Below are 24,286 nucleotides of genomic sequence, written 5' to 3' on the forward strand. Positions count from 1 at the left end.
TATGGATTTGACAAATTTCTAGAAACAATGAAGAACTTATTAGAAATATAAAATTAAAGATAATTAAAAAAAAGAAAAGAAACTCCTCTTTCAAATTGAAGCTGAAGATGTATATTTGAATCATCAATCTAATATTATAAAAAATAAAAACTGGGCCCTAAAACTAGCTATAATCTTCTAAGGGCACCATATCCTCCAAAATCCTGCCCTGTTATGAAGATTTAGCTTTAAACATCACACATAACCTGTTTTCCAACTGGCTGTCAAGCAGTAACAAAAAGGCAAATGTAAATTCAAAAAGTAAACAATATATTCAAGAAAATTTTTAGTCTTTTTAGTTACATTTTTCAGTATTGGGAGTTTTGGAGATTATAAAAAAATACACATAATCCACAGAAACCGAAGGAGTTGGTGAGTGAGCAATTCCACACATCTCCACTAGAGGTCAGGATTTGCTGGCATTAATACCACAAAAGAGAGCCTCATGAAGCAATGTAGCAGCTCAAAGTCCTCCAACCACATACAGATAGCGAACAAACAGGTTTACTTAAAAGCTGTTTATGCTACAGCGCAATTATCCTCACTGACCAGTAGTTGCATTTGTATGTTAGTTCATAAACCATCTCTCATCTCTGACTGACCAGACATCCGGATGCTGTTTTCACATTCACAGGTCACATGGATTGGTTTCCTTCACATCGTGCATCCTGAACACTGTCGAACTGCAACTGAACACGAAATAAGATGAAACCCTAACCAAGCAGACGAGAGTCATCACTCAGCTCATATTCAATATTTCATGGTGCTCTGCAAAAACAAGGCCCCGTAAGTGCTGAATTATTAATAGATCTTTTTTTTTTGTCTGGATAGCTTGATCACAAAAATGTGACCACCAGCACGCAAAGAAAGGAAGAATATGATCTCCTTAAGGTTCTGTTTCAGGTCTTTTCCTTTAGTTTCTTGAACAAGTGACACTGCTTCAGCTTGTGATGACTCAGGAGCTTGGGTTACAACACATTTAGTTTTGTTTTTTTTCCTAAAAAAACAAACAAACAAAAGAAATATGTTAATATCTTTTCTTACCATTATTAAAGTAAAAATGGAAAATGCAATGAATAGAAGCCAAAGAAACGTCATGCTTGAAACTAGGTTTTCTAAAATATTCCCCCAAAACAAAACAATATAAAGTTTCTTTACATGATTAAGATAAAGTATATTTTAATACAGATTCCAAACATATAAATGCTTTCTTTGGTATATATTTATAGTGACCATGCTCTATTTTTTTGTATTATGTTAACCCATGTCTGATTTTTTTTTTATGTCACATTTATGCATCTAGCAATAATTCAACAAGTCACACAACTGGAGTCTGCACCATTATTTTAATTCAGTTCATTCAGAGCAAGCTGAGGATACAAGCACAAAAAAAGAAAAGAAAAAAATAGAGAATCACAACACATCTGCAGCCCGTATGACATCGTCACTTCCATCTGGTCTGAAGCTGCAGCGGTCCAAACCCCACGGCGTGAAGGATGAGAGAGGTAGCACCAAGGTGTTAAGAGTGCAGAGCAGCACTTCTGGTGGTTGTGATCTTAGCGGGCAGCAGGCTTGAAGGAGATCAGACACAGAAACAAGCTTTCCAAATCACACACGCTCACAGAGAGAAGCAGAAACTTTCAGCAGCATTTCAAAGAGCTGAGCTTGAAGTCCTGGCCCATTCCTTGCCCTTAAACACCTGGAGAGATTGGCCTGTTCACCAAGATAGTTTCTTCCTTTTGAGACCTTTGTGCGCTGTTTTGAATTTTTTTTTTCTGAATGAGCTCAACTATGTAATCACAACTTAGAGAAGTGTGTGGAGGCCAACGCCACAAAATATAGAGTTTTTTCAGAAACCAATCAAAGGAACCTGTTTGCATTTAGATCGAAAGAAACATTTTTCAGAGTGAAACCATAAATGCCGGTGTGGTTATTTTACAGCAGTACCAGCCACTAATCAATGAGATTAATAGTTAAATGTATGTCTCGTTGTGAACAGAATCTATTTCTACTCATGCATTATACTTGAAAAAGGTATCTCACCTATACGTTTATCTTTAAAGGCTCCATTTACAAGCTAGAGTGCAACTGTGACCGCGTACAGTCTGCCACTCAACCAAAAGAAGGGTCTTGCATGCAAGCTGTAGCAATTACATTACAGTTAATTGAATTTCCCAACAACCAATTGGATTACGCCAGATATCACCCGGAACAATGAAATAAAAACCAGGACCAAACAGCGGAGGCACTGTAAGTAGGAAACCAGAAATAAACAGACCTTTTCACAAAAAAAAAAAAAAAAAAAAAAACACTCACGTGATACGTCTCGGAGAAAAAAAGGATCTCCTTGACATAGTTTTTTTTTAATACAGTGATGTCAGTACTTAACTTAGTAATCATCCATTCAGAGAAAAGAAAGAAAAGCCCTCTTAGACATATTTCAGTGCTGTGTAAAAGTCTTGAGCCATCCCTCATTTCATTACGCCTTCGTCACACTGTTGCGTATATGCCTTGCATTTTAAAGCTGCATGAATATATGAATATATTTCAGTAAATAATGTTCACCTTTCTGTGCATCTGATACTGTAGCACCCATCTCCAGCAAAGAGCCTGTCTCATAATTTTTGAACGCATCAAAATGATATGATACGTTATCTAAATTATATTTCATCTCATGCTATGACATGCAGACACTCTGTCTGCGCCAACGAAGATGAATTGATTTTCGCATGCTCAGAGTTGGATCTGTTTTTCATTAGTTTGGCTTCGAATTATTAGGCTACTTAGAGGCACTCGTTTGGCGAGTAACGAGTGTTGGATTTTCAACCCAAGATGGTCAGTCAATCACTAAGTATGGTAAAAAAAAAAAAAGGTAAAAGGTAACTTGCAAACATACATGATAGGATAAGAAACAGCATGACAGCAGCTTTAGATTTTGTTAGCATTGCACAAAACTTTCTTGAGTTCTTTAAGCAGGTTTGAGCAAACGTTCTCCAGACTTTGTATTCATCTTTCTCATCAATCAGTGACGACCTTTTCGTTTATTTTTTATGATACACCCTATACGTCACTGTTTGTTTTCAAACTGACCCACAGATCATGTAAGCATAAAAGAGTTCCCTAAGTTAGGCAGTTAACCTGTCTTGTATTAACAAGTACCAGCCAGTGGAACAAAAACAACCGAGGCAAATCATTTTGTTTCTCTTTCTTTAGCTATGTTCACCGGCATACAGCTTTATGCAACAAAATCTGGGAATTTTGAAAATTTTGAAAATTAAACTAAAGGATTTACAAGTAAAAAAAAAGAAGACTAATAATTGAATTAAAAAGTGGCACTCAAGAAATAGGACTACTGAAAAAGGTGTGGTCCAACAAGGAGATCCTTGAAAAGTCTGGAGAAATATGGCTTGAAACCTACGCAAAAGTCGGGACTGTTTTAAGGCAAAATTTAAAAGTAACGAGGGCTAGCTCTGGGCTTTTGTCACAGCACTGTACAAGCACACTTATGTCTCAATTTTTTTTTCAGTTTAATGTCAAGTGGAACTCATATGTGCAAATTATGTGCTCAATAATAGAAAAGCGGTTCTGTGTGCCGGAATACAAAGGAGTCACAAACATTCACACGTTCACATACGGTTTACAGTAAAATTATTTGCATTATCCTAAAAGCTCAACGTCATTCAAACGTGATCCTACGTGTAAACCTGACAACAGGTGAGGAGATGAACAAAGGAGGAAGAAAATTATTTTCTCTGCGATGTCGTCACACCCTTAAAAAGCGTACGAGTTGACCCCTTCCTAATGTTTGGCCTCAGCCAGTCTGTTGCTGATCTCTTTGCTCTTCTTCGTCACCGTTCCCTCTGGCGTGGCTTCGGGTGTGTTCGCAGATGGTTTCTTCTTGGCCAGGTGGGAACTAGGCATCTGCTTCTCCTTAGCTTTTTTCACCATCTTCCCAGTCGTTGTCGGCGCCTTTTTTGGTTTGGTGCGAGACGTTGGTTTGTCCACCTGGAAGAGAGAAGATGGGTTTAAAAACAATAAAAAAAATAAGAGGATAAAGCTCACAGCATTGACCTTTAGTCTGAAAAATTAAAAAGGGCTACGTTCACACGGCAGGTCTTGATCCTCCAATTTTTTTGTGGTCATTTCATATTATCGTGTTGTGTGTTCACAATCAGACTTTCTGTGTGAACAGTTTACGACTCGAAACGCGCAAAAAAATCGTAAACACTGTTTATGAAAATAATAATGGATTTGTTGATCAATTTTGAAGTTGCTAAGCTATGGCAGTATTATCACAAGATCATAACAAGATGAAGGAATGCAATAGAAAAAAGGCCCAACTAATGTAGAGAAATCTGTTTGAATGGGTAGTCGGTGTAGTGGTGGGATTGTCATGTGATGCGCTTCACTGACAGACTTCTTTCATAATTTCACAATTTTAAGTCTCAGCCATTGTTTAAGTCTGGATTTACCGCGTCTGGGACCGAATCATGAAGCAGGCGTCACATCAATGACGTAAAAATTACATAAAATACGACGTGGCCGTTCAGTCCGCAGAAGCTTTAGAAACTATAGAATATGGAAGTGGCACAAATTAGATTTTTTTTAGGGGGGGAAAAGATCGTGGTTGGGCTGTTCAGTCGGATATTTGCAAAAAAATATTGGACTTGGGTTGAATTTGCCTGCTGTGTGAACGTAGCAGATGATGTCTGGGTTTTGAACTGAAACTAGAGCCAGCTGCTGTTTATCTTAGCTTGGTATAATGGTTAAAAATGAACAACCAAATAATTACTGTCATGTAATAATTATAAAGAAAATTTGTTCAGATAGTTACATGATTGTATTTTCAAGGTGGAAAATCTCAATAAAAATATTTTGGTTAAAAAAAAAAAAAAGGACAACAGGCTTGAAATTTGGGGGATCCTGTCAATACTTTAAAGTTTGTGGTGTTTTTAGCCTAACTCCTGTGCTGTTGCCTGGAAAATATTGGCCAGTACAAGAATTGGACAATTTTTTGTGACTTAGTTTTCACTATATTTGTTCCCTAAAGTAATAAATGTACTCAAATTAAAGTTGTAATTTAAAAAAAATTCAATGTGAGATTATCAAACTGCAAAAAACAAATAACTATAAGGCTTTTACCAAATAACAAGTAAAAAAGAAAACTCTGTAAGATATAGTTCTGTATTTAGTATCTAGTCTTATTTAAATATTTAGATTGGTGATTTAATTTTAAAAAACATATTTAACTCATTAAACAATAGCAAAAAACTGTGAGGACACCAGGCCCCTAGTCTTAGCCCCTTTGGTTGAAAACATTTCTGAGATTTTTCTTGTAGCCATCTTCCATTAGCTTTTTATTCTAAGATAACATGAAAACACAGACATGTCTGCATATACGTTACTAAGTGAATCTTTGAGTACAGCAAGATATTCAGTTGCGGGCTTTAGCTTTACATTTAAAAATTATTTTTTGGGGGAAAAAAGACATTTTATTCTTCTTCCTAAAGATAAAAAAAACAAACACTGAGCACAATGTTCAAAATGTGCCTAAAACATTACTATTATTAGACTAAAAATCACATTTTTGCATGCAATACATACCTTTTTTTTACCCTTCCTCTTAAAATAATGCCTCCTCACGGCATAGGTGATGTATATAAACATGTGGTTAGTGCAGTTATAAAGGAAAAAGCACAAAAAAGTATTTGTGCCTTTCTTCCTACATAATGGTGGTTCATGCAGTCTCTTTAAACAACAACCACTTTTTAATCAAACAACACATCAGAAATCTAATGTTAGTCTAATGGCTTTAAGGATGAAATACTTTAGTTCAGACACTGTTAGCGGTGGCAACATGTAGAGACCTAACAAGCAAGCTTGCAACTGCAGGTTGTTGGCTCAAATACAGACTTTGAAACGGTGAGAGCAGAGTGCTGTTGAAAGCGAGACACTGAGCGTAGTTCTGCTCTTTAGTAAAAAAAATAAATAAATAAAAACAGCACAGTGGAAGACCTTCCAGCTTCTACAAATGATCTCATATAAAGCAAAAAAGTTGCAAAACATGCTCAACTTTTGTTTGAAAAAGTAAACTTAATCATCTAAATGATGACAGATGTCTTCTGGAAGGCTGCATCTGGTGGTAATAATGATGTTGTGAATAAACAGAGGCCAGTGCAAATTACAGGCAACAAAGCTGCTAATCAGCCAACTGCAGATTAAAGATAGGTTTCTCTATGAAAAGCTCAACAGCAATAATCTTTTTCTATTGTAATGTTTACAATAGGAAATAAGAAAAAATGCTAAATTCAGCAGGGATTGTATATGTTTGCTTAATGCTGCAGTAAAACAAAAACAAAAATGTGTTTTTTACCTATTTGTCCAAACTGTCGCCATTTCATAACTTTAATCTGTCACAGCATAGTATGAGATAGATGTGGTCCTACTGCTATCTGCAGCTAAGTGAGAGACAACCAATCAGAGCCAGGAGGAGGGTCGTAGCATAGCACAGCTAGGGTGTTAGCTAGCTGTGCAAGCTAGTTAGCATAGCCACAAATGAGAGTAGATAAACAGCTTTCCTGTAACAGTAAGTTGTTCCTCTGCTGTTAGCACAGCTGCAGCAAACTGGCAATCATGAGCAGCGCTTACACGTGTGTGATTGACAGCGCTAAAACCCTCTTGCTCTTATTCCTATCTGTTACTCACTGAAGGTGTTGTATGTCTCACTTTTCTGCAAGTCATTTATGCTAAATCTCCTTCAGCAAATGTTTCACGTCCCATCGGGTCTACAGAGGTGGGCTCGGCATGGCCGCCACAGAGGTGGGAGCAGAGTGAGCATGTGTCTGAGAGTTCTCCAGCGGACTGGACTGGTGGCTAAATGTGTCTGAGGATCGCTAAGGCTGGGATGCATTCGGGGCGTGAGAATGTGCGTGAGCAGAATGCATGTCTGCATTCGTCTGATCAACCCGGGGGTCAGTCTCCATGCTTGTCTGGAAGAAACAGAGAACACACCTGACTACAGCAGGTGGAGAGCAGAGCTGCTCTCCGTCTCTGAGAGGTCCTAGGAGAACGAGAGAGGGAGCGGCCACGTGAACAAACCAGCGTTACACACAGGATGAAACCAGCTTTACGTGTGCTGTGCAAGAGTTTTGAGTCGACCCCTCTGTTTGGTCAGTTGATTTTTTTTTTGTTTATTTTAAAGTGGTATCAGTCAGCGTCTGCATGTGTGTGTGTTTCTGAAGGTCTTTTGATTTTATTTGGATGTTTTTTCCCCTCATTTGTCCTTATCAGCTGTAATCTGATTCCTTTGACGTGAAATGTAAAGAAACGAGGGATGACTCAAGACTTTTGCACTGCATTGCACATCAGTGAGTGTGATATAGGAAAAAAAAAACCTCATATACAGCACCATTCCACTTACCTTAAAATAACATAATCCATATTTTACACTTATCCGCTTTATTTTGAGTGCATTTATTTAAAAAATCTCATATTGTAAGCTTTTTACGTGTAGTCCATTTTGAAGTTATCCTTACAGGGCTTTTTACAGGACGTAGGTTTGTAACATGAGAAACGTTTAATTTCTTTGACTGATGAACCATTTCAGATTTTTTTTTCTGGCACAAGCCAAAAAACTTATATGAAACATTTGCAGGGATTTTCAAATAGTTCTTGATTTAATGCAGTCAAACAAGGTTCCAAGTGTCTGCGCTCTGACCACATGTAATACAATTCTTCTCATAGACAATTTCTGACTTAGAAAGATTTGACCAACGACAGTGTGTTCTCTGGTCTTGCCTGTTTTGAAGAGTTGCTGAGAGAAATAGTCCTGTGTCATTTCTAATTTGTACCATTTGGAAAAAGGAAGTCGAGGGCTTCAAATGAACTCTAATCAATATTTATACATTTATCTTTATGGGATCGTCAACAGGGGAGTGTCGCAAACTTTTTTCTTGGAGTGGCCAGTCAGGGCAATAGGAGAGTGGAACACAAATATTTCAATTTTATCTAAATTTCCCTAAGTGTTATTTTGCGATGAACAGCATGACACAACTGGCGGAAATTGTGTCCTTTAGTCTGAAAGCGAATCTATGTACACTACGAATAAAGTGGTTCTAGTGGGAGTAGGCAGTCAGATTTCAAGGGTAGATGATTTTTGTTTAAATTCAATGTGATGTTTAGAAATTGTTGTAAAATATAAATCCAGTTTTAGGACATTTTTCATTTTTTTATCAAAGGTGGAGATACGTATGGAAAGCAATGGGATTGTAATCCAAAGCATGGTTTGTGTTGTTGCAGTTAAACTGAATTGTCATTGTTTGATTTACTATATCGCCTTTTGTTTTAGCTATTCTGAAGCCTTGAAAAGCAACAATTGTTGGTGCTTTGTATGGTTAGGAGTTTATGAATTGCATTGAAGCCACATTGTTTGCTGAATTGGATTGTTAAGGCTTTTGTCGACCTGTCATTAGGTCAAAGCATGAACATATTTCCTTTTGCAACCACAGGAAAAGACTTTAATGTGAGTAAGTCTGGCTACTTGGAGGACTGGTGGTCCGATTTTGCAGGTTTGGGGGTCTCTCACCTTGGCCGGCTCCTTGCCCGGCTCGCTGTACAGGCTGCGTATCCTCCGGCGCTCCAGCAGCTTGTTGTCAGTGGCCTGGGCTTTCACCTGCTCCCCCTTGTATGTGGCACTGTAGCTGGTTTCCAGGCTGGTCTCCTCTCCAGGTGGTTTATACTGGGAGGGAGCTTTGATCAGCTTTACTGGTTTTACATCCTTGTACGCCTTAAACTCGGTCCTAAGAAGAACAGCAAAATCAACTTTTATTAAGGCGTTTCTCAAAATGGAGCAGACGGGACGTGAAAACCGAACCAATCGATGAAAGGAACTCTGTCATGAATTGGTAAAAAGTGCCTCCTCATCGTTGAGTAGATTTATGAGAGAGATACTAAACATTTAACTAATGTTTAACTGCAACTCAATGCTAATTGTTGTCCATTTACGAATAGAAATGACCTGTTATTAGATTTTTTCTATTTATCTCTGCCTGCTTTCCCCTTAATGACCGGGTTTTTCATGGGATCAGTGAACTAAACATCTGGAAGTCAAAACGTTTTCCTGAAATGAATCAGAAAGTGAGTTAGGCGTTATTAGAGGATGGCTTTTTTATGCTAATCATCTTTTCTTTGGTTTTATGTCAAACTAATTGATAGCATTGATTTCCTTTGGCAGGTTCTGATTGATGATTCAATAGTCCACTAGAATCATATTGCATTTTTCTGCTCGTGTAATGCATTAAAGCTGAAAAATCCTACTTTTTCATTTGGTAAACAGCATGTTGTATAATTTTTTTTAAAAATTACCTTTTTTTTTCTTTTGTGGTCAACCTTTGTTACATTTAATAAAACCAACACCGATCAGGTTGTACGCCTTGAAAGAAAATTGGTCTGTTAAAATCGAACTTTAAAGGAAAATGAAAATTGATGCGGGTCAAAAGACTGATGGGTGCTTTTCAGCAGAAAATGTCACCCACACACTCGGTTGCCTTCAGACCCTTTTACTAACCTGATTCTCTCGGGGTCAAGAGCATTGATTAGGTAGTAATCCTGGGACGTGTAAGGCGGTGGTGAAATCGATGATGAAACCCTTATCTGTTGCTGTATCACTTGCTTTCTGGTTAGACTGAAATAGGATACATTGAAACACCAAATATCTTTTTATGAGCTCCATGAAAAGATCATAAAAATATCTTTTTATGAAGATATTTTTATATATAAAAAAAAGATCTTCGACATCAGCCCAAACAGTGAGGCACCAGGCTCTACCTTTAGGGTTAAAGTTAAAGAAAATCTACTGTTTGACCCCACTGTTCACTACAATGGAAAGCTACACTAAAGCCGTTTTCTTCTGAGTCAGTCTTGTGTGGTGTGCCATACACTGCCCCCTGCTGGCAAACTAGAGTAAGATCACAAAACATGTATTTTGACACATCCTTCAGAAGGACATCCTCACAGGTTAAGAAAAAAATACTTTCAACAAAAATAAATCACTAACAATTATTTTTTTTAAATTACAAAAATTCAGACTTTTTCAAATTTTATTTTTATTTTTTATTTTATGTTGGCAATAAAATGAAAATAATCAAATATCCAAGTGAAAATCATGCATCACTATCTACAAGAGACATTTTCACCAATAATGGAGCTGAACTGTTCTTGAAAACACTTCAACAGGAGATAATGTTATTAGACTGTAAGTTAAGTGTTTTTGTCCCCAAAAAACATATTAGCAGAACTGCTTAATTGTGCGAGTTTCAGTTAGTGTACGGAAAAGCCATGCATAACACAAAGTCCTGCAGGAAAAGAAGCAGAGTTAATATTTTAGTAAAATAATTAGCAAGATAGTGACAGGAGCTGTAGAACATGTCCAAAAAAGGATTTGGATGCACAGAAAGCAGAGCCATTGAAGCTAAATGTATTTTTTTCTGATACTGAATTTATTTTTATTACAGATTATAGTTTACAATCAATACACATGTCTTTGCCACACAGGTTTAAAAGGTTGCCAAGGCCAGGAATCGAACCTGCGACAGCTGCACCAAGGACTAAGGCCTCCATATGTGGGTTGTGCTTAACCCCTGTGCCATGTAGTTATGTTATAACTTATATGCACACCATCTAGTGGTGGTAAAAGCAATAAAAAAAAACTACCATGCTCTGGACTTAAGATGGAGTACATGGCATGCACACATATTCATGACATGCTTTGATTAAACTAATTTATGTTCGGTGTAATTCCAGTACTGAAAAATTTCTTCATACTAAGGCGAGTCTCTTTCACCTGAGAATGTGAACCTGTACTGGGCTGATTCTGTGCCTTCAAATAATTTAAACAGCTCCTAGATAAGATTCATAACTTAAAACTTATAAGTCTGAAACAGGAACAGGTCTGAATAAAAACAGTCTGTGTGCTACACTCAAGAGAGATTCATTTGATGCATCAAAGAGTGATGTAATTGTTACCATAGGAACTGAACATTCTAATGGTGCATTCACACCCAACACGTTTTGAGCGTCAGGCAACTCTGGTTTATATTCAAAGTCTATGTGAAGCGTTCAACGCTGCGCTAGACGCTCCAAACGCACCGCATCGGCCCTCGACGCGTTGAATGTAAACCAGATGTGCCTGATTCTCAAAATGTGTTTGGTGCGAACGCACCATATGTACAGTGTCATATTATGTCCATCATAATAGGATCAAGACCTGGTCCTAGTATGATGGATTCATTGCTTTGGATCAGGGGTAACATTTAGAGGTAAAGTGCGAATTAAGTTTTAGTTAATTAGGAATAGACTAATATTGGTTAGGGTTAGGGAAAATCGCAGCTACTAAAATGAAGGGAAATCAATGCAAAGTTCTAATATGTGTCGAAATAGATTTGACAAGTATAGAATTTTGTTTTCTAAATCATTCTATAAATAAACAATTAGGATATAAGGTTAGGTTGTATTTCTGACAATTGCATAGCTGCAGTACATTAGTAGTCTTATGTGTTGAATGTGCTGAGACATATTCAACGCATCAGAAACCAATCAGAACCAAAAGTTTGCCTTTTGGTTCTGATTGGTTGTTTCTGGACAGTTTTAATGTTTATTTTGGGGATTTTAACTCTGAAATTGATCTTGTTTTCTCCATTGATTTTGGAGTCAGTAATTTTATTTGCCTGCGTCTGTTTTGATTTCCTAAATTTGTGTAAAGCAGGGGTGCTCAAAGTCGGGCCTCGGGGACCGACTTTGAGCACCCCTGGAGTAAAGGAATGAATTTACAAGAATGCCCAGTGTTGGCAAAACCTGGGTTTGGATAGTGACCTAGGTTAGTACCACCTGGGTGTGGGTCGGTGTAAAGGCCGAGCCGGGCTTAGATTGGTCTTCATGCCAATGCCAACATGAAGGCCCTCCATGCAACCAATGGAGGTTAGTCGCATGGACGCCCGTCTTTCTTCAGACCTCCGTGTTTGATAAATGGTCTTTCTTTCCTTGGACCTCCCTAGTTGATTGGAGGTCCATCTTTCGTCAAACCTCCATGGTTGAGTGAAGGTCCGTCTTTCTTCGGACCTCCATGGTTGAGTGAAGGTCCATCTTTCTTCTGACCTCCCTGGTTGAGTTAAGGTCTGTCTTTCCTCGGACCTCCCTGGTTGAATGGAGGTACATCTTTCCTTGGACCTCCCTGGTTGATTGAAGGTCCGTCTTTCTTCAGACCTCACTGGTTGATTAGTCTGTTTTGATTTCCTAAATTTGTGTAAAGCAGGGGTGCTCAAAGTCGGGCCTCGAGGACCAACTTTGAGCACCCCTGGAGTAAAGGATTGAATTTACATAATGCCCAGTGTTGACAAAACCTGGGTTTGGATAGTGACCTAGGTTAGTTCCACCTGGGTGTGGGTCGGTGTAAAGGCCGAGCCGGGCTTAGATTGGTCTTCATGCCAATGCCAACATGAATGCAACCAGTGGAGGTTGGTCGCATGGACGTCTGTCTTTCATCAGACCTCTGTGTTTGATAGATGGTCTGTCTTTCCTTGGACCTCCCTTGTTGATTGGAGGTCCATCTTTCCTCGGACCTCCCTGGTTGATTGGAGGTCCATCTTTCCTCTGACCTCCCTGGTTGAGTGAAGGTCCCTCTTTCCTCAGACCTCCCTGGTTGATTGGAGGTCCGTTTTTCCTTGGTCTCCTCTGTTTGTAGGGAGCCTACTGTTTGCAAGCTGGATGTGGGTCGGCGCAAAGGCCATGTCAGGCTATTCATGGAGACCCCTTGTTGACTGAAGGTCTGCCTTTGCTTGGGCTCCTCTGCTTGCAGGGGGGTCTTTGGTTGGGTGGAGACTCTAGGATGGATATTTTCTAGAGCAAGTTTTAACTCCACCTTAAGGTCTGCAACCTGACCCTGGAGAGCTTTCATCGTTTCCTCCTGAGCCTTAAATTTGGAAGCTTGCTCAGAGTGATTTTTGAGCTGCTCCTCATATTTAAGTCTCACTTTGTATTCTTCAACCATTACTTCAATTAGGCCTTTATTGCGGGAGGCGTATTTTGCAGCCTCCCGCTTGAAGTACTCCAGCTGTTGAAGAGCACTCTTGTCAACTGTGACTTTGGAAGAGCAGGAAACCTTTGCAACATCTTTAATCTTTTGCTGGTGACGTTCTTTTTCCAACATCATTTGCAGTTTTTGAATCTCCTCCTGCTGGGATTTGACTTCAGCCTGACATGCAATCCTTCGGTCTCTTTCCTCGTGGAGTTCAAAATTCTTTCTCTGCAACTCTGTTTTAAGATCGTCTACCTGCTTTGTCAGATCTTTGATGTGTTGGTTTGTCTCTTCCAAGTCTTCCACTGAGGGGGTAATCTCGAAGCCAGCAGAGGGTGTTGTTTTCTGCTCGACTTCCAAAGATGTCTCAAAGTTGCCGGAAGGACTTGATTCCCCCTGGATCTCTGATAGATCTTCCGGCTCAATGGGGCTGACGCTGTCATCTTCAACAGGGAAAATGACAGCATCATAGTCGACTTGGATGTTGAGATCTACTATGTCGACCCATGAAAGCTTAGCTGGAAAAGCTTCATGTTTAAAAGCAGTCTGCTGTTGCTTCATGACTGGTAAATTCTCACTTCTCTGGACTCGATATCTAACAAGCTCTGAAGGGTGATCTGCCGCGATTGAACTGTGGAACAGGTCAGAGAAAACTCTGTCTGCGAGCCACATTCAAGAGAGCAATTCCCTTGTGATATCATAGAGTGATGACATCACTGCTGATGTAATTGATACCATTGGAACTGAACATTCTATCCACCTTATTCCTCGGAGGCTTACTGGGGAAACGATTATGGGTCTTTCTTCTGGCTCCCATGGAAGCAGATCATGTAATTTGTAGGGGTTTTGGCTAATAAGTAGAGTTTGTGGCTGCTTAGGTCAATAGTACTTGAATTCACAACTGATTTGCAGGTTGACAAACCAGTTGCACATATAATAAGGAAAACATTATTAGCTATTTTACCAGTCATACTTCAACGCTAATTTCATTATTTCTGCTGGTGCTTCATTTCAGGCATACCTTTAAAAAATTTTGTCAATAAATCAACAAGTAAAGGCTGTTTATAGCAGTTGATGACGAACGTAACATAGTTTGGCCGCTTCCTAAAAACAAATGATCTATTTTAGCATAGCATATCAATACTAAGTTGATAACAGCATCAGATCGATACTCTCATGGTGAGATAGTTTCAAAATTCCCTCTTGAAATTTTATTTTATTTTAGGTATTCTAGCGTCCCAACTCTATCTAAGTAAGATTTGGTTTCTCAAATTATAATTTTGTAGATGCACACAAATATGTTTTGTTTTACTGTTATTTCCGTTTATTATGCTATTAAAGTATTTTGCAGAGACCTACTTCCAAATTTAGTCTAAGGTTTTAACAAAACATTTTAAAGGAAAACCCACAAAAAAACAGCTAACGGAAGAAAGTTTGAGGTTGTATCAAACTTGAATAAAAAGTATCGGGTCAGTATCGTCGAGGCGTTGTATTTAATTGCTATGGAATCGATACCACAATATGAAGTATCGCACACCTCTACTTCAAACTGAGTCAACGGCTAAAAAAAGATAAATGACATCATAATGAAAAAACTGTACTAATTAAATTTTTACTTAATTTATTCAGGAAATAAAGGACCATCCCATGTAGTGATTTTAACTCTTTGTTTACTTCCTGATAAATTCTGAACTCGAAGCTCTACAGGATCACTATGCAAAAATTTTTAGAATATACTTTCATTTGATCAAATTTGTGACGTGACTGCTGTGTTAATTAAGCGAAACCCATTGTGTCGGTTGATTTACTGTCGACCCATTGATTGTTCTATCTGTAAATCAAGCTGTGTGGGCATAAGGACGTGGGCCCAAAGTAAAATTCTGCATGATTCCTTCCTAGATGCTCGGATTTTCCCCACATAGAGTCTAAAGACTTCCTGTACCCCAAGTGGAATATGTTTTATGCCCATATAATGCAAAAATCCTATCATGCGTGAAAGGGTTACAGGATATAAGCGCCAGCTTCGTCCTGGCTTACCCTCACACTCTTACCTGTAGCTGCTAGAAGTCGACATGACCTCCTTTATCTGTCTGTTGAGAGCGTCCGCTGCGGCTCTGCCTCTCCGCTGCTCTGCGCTCACCTCTGCGGGTCCCTCCGTCTTCTCTGCCGCTTTCCTCTCCGTGGATTTCTCCCTCCTCACTGCCTCCTTTGACTCCTTCTCTTGAATCTTCTCCTCGATTTCGCTCTTCTCCACGCCGCTCTCGCTCTCGCCAGCTGCTGCTGCTGCCGCCGCCGCGTGCTCCAGCTTGGAGCCGGCGGTGGGACTGGGTTTGGGGATCCACGGGTGGTCGTGCTTCCTCGGTATGGGCCAGGGCTTGTAATCCTTCTGATACTGAGTCTCGTTGCTGAACGGAGCCGGCGGCGGCTGATACTCGTTCCGGGGCTTGCAGCTGGGCTCGGGGCGCACTCTCCACGCCTTGAAGTCTTGGCGCATGACGGACGCAGCGGACGCGCCGTCTTTGGCCGCTGCGGCACCCCCCGCCGCGGGCGGTGCCTTGGCGGCCTCTCGCTCCTCCGGATGCGGCTGGGTTTCTATGGCAATAGCCGGGGCCTTCTTCTGCCTGGGCTGCGGGTGGTGGGGCAGGTGCTGCACGTCGGTCACATCCGAGTATTTGGTGAAAACCAAAGGCACCGCGATGTCCGCCTTGTCCAGCTCGGTCCAAAAGCGGTTGATGCAGCAAGCGCGCGTGATGCACGGCCAGGCCATAACGCTCAACCTGAAGAGGAAGCTGACTGGAAAAGATGGGCAAGGGGAGGAACAGGCTCTATCCGTGGACAAACGCGCAGAGAGGAGGGAGGTAAATAATAATAATAATAATAATAATAATAATAATAATAATAATAATAATAATAATAATAATAATAATAATAATAATAATAATAAAAACGCGCGACGTTCGATGCAAAAGTCTCCAATTCTGCAGCTCCCCTTGAACAGATCGCCTCCCTCTGCAGGGTGCTCGGTCTTAGTGAAGTTTAAGACTTTGGGGCTAACAGTGGAGTGAGCATCGCTGTCTGGTTGCGCATCAAAGCGACCCCACCCCACATTTGTGTGATGCCCTGCGTGGTTGTACGGCGAAACATCACCTGAACTCCGTCTGCGTCCGTCCAGCACGGAGAGGGCGGAGATACAGTTAACCCTCCTGCTGCCATTTTACGACATTCAAAAAGGAATATAACTTATTTAAATTAACGCTTACAGGCGACACAACACAAGAACACATTTAAATTAAGTTACAAATGAAAAGGTAGTAAATCAAAAAGTGAAACGTGTATTCAGGGTTGTCACACCTCGGTTAACGTAAAATTCAAGGACTTTCCAGATTTCATCACATTTAAATAGCACGCGCGGCGGCATTTACCTGCTTCTGCTTAATATGTCATCAATAAATGACTTTAATACAATCTAAATTTAATTTACAAAGAGCATGAAAAGCTTGTAGTTGTGTCAGAAAAGAATCAGTGAAAAGTGGATTTAATGTACAGCCTACATTCATACAGTTACAAAATATTAGAAAATCCTCCCACTGGTCAGTGAAATTCTTGAAACGTTGTGACGTTGAAAATATATATAAAAAATCAGAACCCTGGAAAGTTTTTTTTTTTTTTTTTGCAGAAATTCACAGAGCTTAAGTATTGAGAGCATATATGCGCATGGAGAAACATTTTTTCAGAAGGCAAATTTATGAAAAATATTGATCTCTTATTGACGTCCATAATCATCAAAATTAACTGAAAAAAACTTTAAAACATTTTTATTTTTCCTTTTTTTTTAAATTGAATAACATCCATCTTTAAATTATATTCTAATATACTAAGAAACATTTAAGATAATTTGTAATGTCGTACTTCTGGTAATGCCACCAGAAGTACATTATGTGACTCAGCAACTTTGATGCCTGACAATATGACCTCTGCTAGAAGTTGCTTGTCAACATTTATATTTAAAATATAATTTTTTTCTATATCTAACAATTTAATGACATTAACAACTTTGTGTAGCTAGTTTGTGTAGCTTGAGCTAGTTGGGACGTGACTGTTGCTGAGAAAGTTTAATGTCGACATAACTGTGCACCTAACAAAGAAACCAGGCAGTCGTGCTTTAATAGATTATTTTAATGGACAACTTTAATATTTCTGCAGGACTAAAAACATGGATTAATGACTTAAACATGGAAAAAAAGGAACAGATTTCATGTTTTTACAGGGTGTTTAAGTAAAACAAATTAAAACATTTCTCTCAAAAATATACAAAAACAAAATCATGTTCAAAACACAAGTAGAAAAAAAAACAAGTATCACATTTTGTTTAGACATATCCTGGCATAAAACGATAATTGAACATAGTATAGATGCACTTCCAACATACTTGCTCTTTAATAAGTGAAAGACTATTAAAAACCAGAATAAAGAAACACAGTAGGAGACAGATTACCAAACTTGCTGCTACCATTTGATACCCGGATGAAGAGCCTTTTTCTAAAAAAAAAACTGAGTGATCTGCCTGCATCATATCATTTGATTTAGAAAAAAAAAAAACACAGAAGTTATCAGATCAATTACAAAAGTCACAAATATCAAAAGGCTAACTATAATAAAAATACAAAAAAACAAAGATTTAATTCATTTTATTACGGCGTCATTGCGTACAAGAACTCAAATGTGGTACTTTACTCAAAGTCTGTTGGAGAAACACTAAATATTTACACATCACACAATAAACACTTTCTATCATTTTTAGTTAAAAATCTCTCAAAAATGTAAGCTCCATAAACTGATAAAAAAATAATAAAACATCCACTTCGCATTCGTTTGAATTTCGGAGCTAACTTTAACATAGTTACAATATGACAAGAATAGTTATATTAAAAAGAATATAAAGTTCAATTAAGAGAATAGTCGAATTGAGCGTAAAGTTGTCGTATCACGATAAGTTATACTACGTAAATAAACTCATACGATATACAGATTAAAGTCATAATCCCTAAAATGATAATTTTACAGATTATGACTGTAAAATCTCTGTAAAAACTTGAGATTTGTTGTGAATATTTTCCATTCTGCTTTCATGTGAAAATGTTAATGGAATGCTTGTGTCGTCCAGAACTGCCTGCTGGCTCCGATGATCTTTTTTTGTAACATCATTCTTATTGTTACGTGTTGCATAGCACTGCGTGTGCCTGCTCATTCATGTACTTGTAAAGTCATTCTTGTAAAGGCATACTTTACAAGAGTAAAGTCATACTTTACTCTTGTAAAGTATGCCTTTACAAGAATGACTTTACAAGTCATTTATTTTTGATTTTATTATTGTACAACTTTATTTTTGTAATATTATGACTTAATTCTCATGACTTTATTCTAATTTTATTATCTTTGTTCTCATAGCGTGGCCCAATGCTCCATCATAGTAAAGTCATGTATCCCCACCTTTAACTCTTTTATAGTAACTATTGTTGTAGCTACAGCTAGTGGGCTAAGAAGCACCATATCCGTTAAAACAACCGACTGCAAGGCGTTAAGATGACAAATTTATTACAGATGCAGTAATAAGATAATATTCACCTTTTTTTTTGTAGTTAAAACTGTGGTATTTTACTCAAAGATAACAAGTGAGAATTTGAGCCAAAGCTTCAGATCACTTTGGTCACAATAACGTCTTCGCCAACGTCCTCGACCTCAGCCTCGGGGTCATCCTCGGGGTACAGCCGGCAGTATTTGTCCACCATGACATCCAGGTCGTGCTTGACGTGGGTATTGATGTGGAGCATTGCCAGACTTTTGTTCAAATGCTTCGCGGGCACGCTGCCGAGATACGCCTGCAGCCGCTCGGTGGCGGTTTCGCCCGTGCCTTTCTCGACTTTGAGCACCGGCATGGTGGACAGCACCTTGAGGAAGGCGTCCACGTTGGGGAAGAACTTGACGTCCGGCAACTGCAGGGTCTCGTGGATGGTAGTGGGCAAGCGCACCTCTTTCCCTCTGTGCTTCCATTTTATTCTCCAGCAGTGGAGCTCGGCAGGAAGCGTGTCTGGGTTCGGAAGGTCGCCGCTGTAGACCTCAGCGAAGTTCTCCTCCGTGGTGTTGAACTTCATGTGGCCCATGACAGCCGGAACCAGCGACAGGCACTTGAGAGCTCGGAGGTTGTTGTCGCAGAACATGTCCTCCACCTCCTGCATGATGCCACGGATCACGGGTACGGTCACGTACTCCTTGAAGTACGTCTCAGCCTGGATCTCACCGAGGTCGGCCGCCCGCTGCTTCCGGAGGAAGAGTCTCGGGACGGACACGGGGATCTGCATGAGGGCTGCCAAGCTGACGGCCTCGCTGTACCAGAACTCGTGGTACACGTCGATGTTGTCGTTGACCTCGTTGAGAGAGTACAGAACCGCTGTTAGGCTGTTTGCGGCGGAGAACACGTCGAGCGTTTCCCCCTGAAGGTTTCTCCCAAAGGCTCTAGTGAACGTCAGAACGTTCTTCAAGATGACGACGGTGACAATCACCTCAAAATCCGCAATGCTTTCTCCGATGGAATACGCATCCGCGGTGACGCAACTGGAAAACTTTCCGTCGGCATTGTCCCGAATGCTGTCCATGCACAGCAGGAGTGAAGGCAATATATCCAGCAGCACATCAAAGATGTTGTGTTGCTCCGTCCATCCGGAGGAGCACATCTTTTTGAGAGCATTTCCTTTCTCCTCGTTCTTCTGGAACTGAATGGAGATGGCCTTGTCCAGCTCATCCTGAGTGTGTGGGGTTTTAAAGAAGGACGTAATCCTCCTCAGATTCTCCATGACGATCTGCACGTTGGGGAAAGGCAGGTTGTTGGCGAGGTGGATGTTCAGCGCCATATGCGAGCAAGGCATGTGCAGCGCAAGAGGGTACTTCTCCATAAGCAGTACGGCCACGGCTTTCATCTTAGTGGTGGAGGTCCCGGTGGCCTTGTGGGCCTGACCGCGGCAGTCCTCCATGCTGAGTCCCCAGCGGTCCACCAGGAGAGCCTCCAGGCTTTCCACCAGCGCCGCCTCGTCTCCGTCCACGAATGGGAGGAAGTCCACGAACTCCTCTCGGAGGACGTTCTGCTGGTTGACGAAGCGGAGGAACACGGGCAAGTGTTTGCTGTTGGCGAATTCGACCAGGTCGCCCGTCACCAGGGAGTAGAAACGACTCTCCCTCACCTCCATGAGCATCTCCTCCCTCACCGTGTTCTCACAAACGTCGAGGAGCTGATTCAGCTGGGCAGCGCTGAGGTACTCACTGTTCACCGCAGTCACCTCGAATCTCTTCCTCAGAGCTTCGTCTCCGGCATTCATACAGTAATCTATGACAGCCTGGAAGTTGTTGGACTTGAGTTCTTCTTCGGATACTCTGCCGGTGGTCAAAGGGATTGCTTGTTTTGCCAGCATGAACAGAATCTCAAACAAAGACCTCAAATAATCCCGGTACTCTTTCTCGTCGGCCGAAAGCTGAGGCTCGTTGTCGGCAATGTTTGAAAGATCCTCTTTTTTGATGGTCTGCTCAGCAGAAGCCACTGAGGAAAGAGACATAAGTGAATTACATTTGTTTATTATCAACTTGATGTATTTCTAATATCGCATAAAAAGGTTTAAGAGGTTAAATGAAAAATCAACAGAATGTGCCGTTTTATTTATTCCATTAACTGTCAAAATAATCGATTCCAGTCACCAGTCAATTTTTTCATGCATAAATAAGTCAACACAAAAGTACCTATAAACGGTTCCCCAAATACTTACGTCGTCTCTCTTTAATCCTCTGTATATCTTCATCAGTCTAGGGAAAATTAAGAAACTGGGATTAACTCACAAAAAATAAAAAATAGCCAAGTTAGCTAAATTATTAAACAAGATTTTTCCTTACAAGTTCTTTTATCTGCTTCCGATGCCTGGTGTAAGGGTTTTTCAGATGGCTTGTCAAATCAAAAATGGTTGGGATGGCCGTGTCCTTCAAGACCGTCCTATAGGGGCTCTGAGTTGAAAAACAATCAAATAAGATTATACAAATACAGAATTACACAGATGTAGATTTGTCACACAAGTGCTAAAACACAGATGGCGTCAACACTCACAGTTTTGCACACCATGGCAGGGTCAAAGTGTTTGGCACATAATCTGTAGTGCTTATTCAACTGGTCGGCTGTTTTGGCTTCGAGATCCGCCCTACGGCAATTCTCCACCCAGATTCTGCATCTAGAAACAAAAATAAACAATAGGTTTCTACAACATGACATTTTACTTTAAGTTTTGATAATGTAGTCACTCTCCCAAGTAAAATTGTTTATAATATTTTTTTTAAATATAGATCTTTCAGACTATTATGATTGTAAGAACAACATTCCAAATATTTTTGTGGAAAGAAAAAATGTTCTCTTCATTTTTCTCCTCCAGTGGAAACTTGACCTCTCCAATGTTTATAATAAAATGCCATTAAGTCTGTTTTATAGCAAGAAACTGTACAATTATATGTAAATACAAATGTATATTTTGGGTGAATGTTTTAGCAAATGAGTCTAATTTAGGATAATATCTAAAGTAGAATTAGTTTTTCCTTCTCCTGACCAACATAGATGCTAAGTCTGAATTTCTGTGGTAAAGTATTTCAGAACCAACAAGGATTTAGGAATTTCATTTAAGTGCTTTCCAGATCTAAATAAGTTTTAAAACAGAACATCAGGAAAAATATGTACAACTAGGTTGTATTTCCTGTCCCATTTTCAAAATCCATTCATCAATCCATTTTTCACTCCATTTATTTCTTCAACTATCTGCTTCTCCAGTACTCAATTGATCCTCCCTCCATTCATTTGCCTGTCCAATCCATCCCCTAAGTCTGTTGTTTGTCACGATTTCCTATCTAATGGCTTACCTCTGTAACAATATCAGCATTACACTTTTATATTTATATATTAAATGCAACTTGGGGGATTTTAATTTGCAAAAAGAATAGAATTTTGACATAAAAAACGGCCAGAGTACCCAAAGAGTAGTGGGACTACTTCACCATAGTTTTATTCAATTAAAAGTAAAAAGAAATTATTAATATTTGGGATAAAAGCTACTCAAGGACAGAATAAGTGATTTCATTTAATATGTATTGCTTACGTAATCAGACAGACATGTATTTTAATGTCTAAAGTTTAAACCTCTAAAAGGATGTGGTCGTAGGTAAAACATTACTTTTCGTTAACATGAGCTCAACATACACAAAACAAAGAACTCTTGTAAAGTTAGCGGGACTTTAAGAAATACTTTAAGATCGTCTTTGTGTGCGATGCGTTTTATGTTTATTTACCTCTCAGGGTCTCGAGGAAAACGAAAAAATGCCAAATCGGACTGTGTACTCTTCCGTGTGCAGTTTGGAGCCGCGCAAAAATTCGGCATGTTTCAGTCTGGCAAGTTAGCTAAGCTAACTTCGCTGGCTAATGTCCTCTGATAGCTTGATATCCTTTCAAGAAGCCAAGTCCACCGGTGTGATTCTCAAATCAAAGCCGGACTATGATTTTGGCAAAGAAATGTCTCATAAACATCTCAAAAACCCAAAAAACCGCCACACAAACAACAGTTACATTTGGACTCATGCGACTTCATTTTGCAGCGCCATGTCCCTCCCACGACGAATGTAATTGGACGAATGGAGAACCATTTATATAACTATTGGTCAATCGAATAATCAGATAGGCCAATGGAATTTCAGCCAGGCATTTTTTTTCTTCTTTATTCTATCTGACGTAGTTACCTTAACTTCCTACAGCACGCTGCTGCCACCCACAGGCATTTGATAAGAGCAGATAAAACACAGGCCGTCTGTGCGTCCGCCATATTGTGAGTGGTGTGTTCTTCTTGGAGTCCAAAAAGAAGCATGCTTTGAAATTAGGTTTTCTCAATAAAACATCACAAAAGTTTACCTTTAACTAACAGCTTAACTATTTAACTAGAAATAGTTTTAACACATAGTAGTTAAGAGATAATAACTGAGATTACTGTGCCAAAAACACAATATCTTAATTTTTTAATCTTTAAATCAAGATAAGACATGTTTTTTTATTCTTTGTCTAACATGCAAACAATCAGTGCTTTGTAAGCAAGTATACAGCAGATTTTAATGCAGTCCATGTTGTCCAAAGTGCTATACAGGAGATCTTAAAACAATTTGAAAAATATTCTTGTTGGCTGCAAAAACCTACGCGAGCATTTACAGTCAACAGAATGTTAAAATTAATTCTGAATTGGACTACAAAAATCCTGAGGGTGATGTGGTCATATTTTTAGGTACAGCAGAATTTGTGTGTACCTAAAAACCTAATGTAGGGAATATCTGTGTTTTAATGATACTTAATTAGTGCAAGCTGTGCACACCTGTGTCAGTCAGTTTAACCTAATATAAATCTCAATCCAGAACAACTTTAGTGACAGAAGAAGACCATTTATTTTTATCCATATCGATACTTTTAACTTTCTGTTGATGTTTCAGAGGGAGAGCATTCACAGAGCAAAAATGATTGACCCCCAAGTTGACCCATGGATACACCACTGGATAGGCAATGGGGAAAAAATCTTTCCACTTTCAGAAAATGTCCTGTTGCAGAGATATGTGGTTCCAATCTATTGAAAGGAGACGACACAGTCACAACGCTTAACTTAAAATATTTTGAAGAAAGCTGTTTTGCACAACTCTGTGCATGCGTTTTAAGAAAAATGCCAATCACAATATGGCGGTGACGTTTACGTGGAAGTCGGATGTTCATTTGGCTTTGTTGTTTAGTCTTTCGTGTTTTTGAACGTAAAATTTTAAGCATGAAATATGTAAAGTTAAATACCATTGAAAAGTCGATGTTTTGGGGCTATAAGTATTTATTTGTAATTCTCTCCAGCTGTTGAAGCAACTTCATAGTTTATGCAGCTTTATTGTAATTATACGTGCTTATTATAACATTACAAAGAAAAACGTTGTCAAAAGATATCAGAAAACCACGAAATTGCCGACGCACAAGGCCCCTGTTGAAGTTCTTACTGTGAGAGCGGTGTTTCGACGGCTCGTTGGTCTAGGGGTATGATTCTCGCTTAGGGTGCGAGAGGTCCCGGGTTCAAATCCCGGACGAGCCCT

At 39.4% G+C, this 24,286-nt stretch overlaps 3 protein-coding genes and 1 non-coding gene across 4 annotated transcripts; 1 reads left to right on the forward strand and 3 right to left on the reverse strand.

The window, feature by feature from the left end:
* Positions 1 to 1,366: 1,366 nt before the first annotated feature.
* On the reverse strand, positions 1,367 to 15,896 carry map6b (microtubule-associated protein 6b). The gene is made up of 3 exons (XM_014980415.2): positions 15,160 to 15,896; positions 8,624 to 8,837; positions 1,367 to 4,044 (listed from the first exon to the last, which is right to left on the reverse strand). Exons 1-3 carry the CDS (start codon positions 15,873 to 15,875, stop codon positions 3,838 to 3,840), a joined length of 1,137 nt encoding a protein of 378 aa, XP_014835901.2. The 5' UTR covers positions 15,876 to 15,896; the 3' UTR covers positions 1,367 to 3,837.
* LOC148155890 (uncharacterized) lies at positions 12,112 to 13,669 on the reverse strand. Its single transcript, XM_088012099.1, has 2 exons — positions 12,690 to 13,669; positions 12,112 to 12,265 (listed from the first exon to the last, which is right to left on the reverse strand). The coding sequence occupies exons 1-2, from the start codon at positions 13,667 to 13,669 to the stop codon at positions 12,112 to 12,114; spliced, it is 1,134 nt and encodes a 377-aa protein (XP_087868225.1).
* A 1,370-nt stretch (positions 15,897 to 17,266) lies between the features above and the next one.
* On the reverse strand, positions 17,267 to 22,797 carry thap12b (THAP domain containing 12b). Its single transcript, XM_014980407.2, has 5 exons — positions 22,475 to 22,797; positions 21,252 to 21,372; positions 21,044 to 21,151; positions 20,920 to 20,956; positions 17,267 to 20,696 (listed from the first exon to the last, which is right to left on the reverse strand). Exons 1-5 carry the CDS (start codon positions 22,561 to 22,563, stop codon positions 18,802 to 18,804), a joined length of 2,250 nt encoding a protein of 749 aa, XP_014835893.1. The 5' UTR covers positions 22,564 to 22,797; the 3' UTR covers positions 17,267 to 18,801.
* A 1,416-nt stretch (positions 22,798 to 24,213) lies between these two features.
* On the forward strand, positions 24,214 to 24,285 carry trnap-agg (transfer RNA proline (anticodon AGG)). The gene has a single exon. It is a non-coding gene; the product is annotated as a tRNA-Pro (tRNA).
* The last annotated feature ends 1 nt before the right edge of the window (position 24,286 follows it).

The sequence above is a fragment of the Poecilia mexicana genome, unplaced genomic scaffold (assembly GCF_051168715.1).
Source record: "Poecilia mexicana isolate PSO_F unplaced genomic scaffold, ASM5116871v1 scaffold_13, whole genome shotgun sequence".
Lineage (NCBI taxonomy): Eukaryota > Metazoa > Chordata > Actinopteri > Cyprinodontiformes > Poeciliidae > Poecilia > Poecilia mexicana.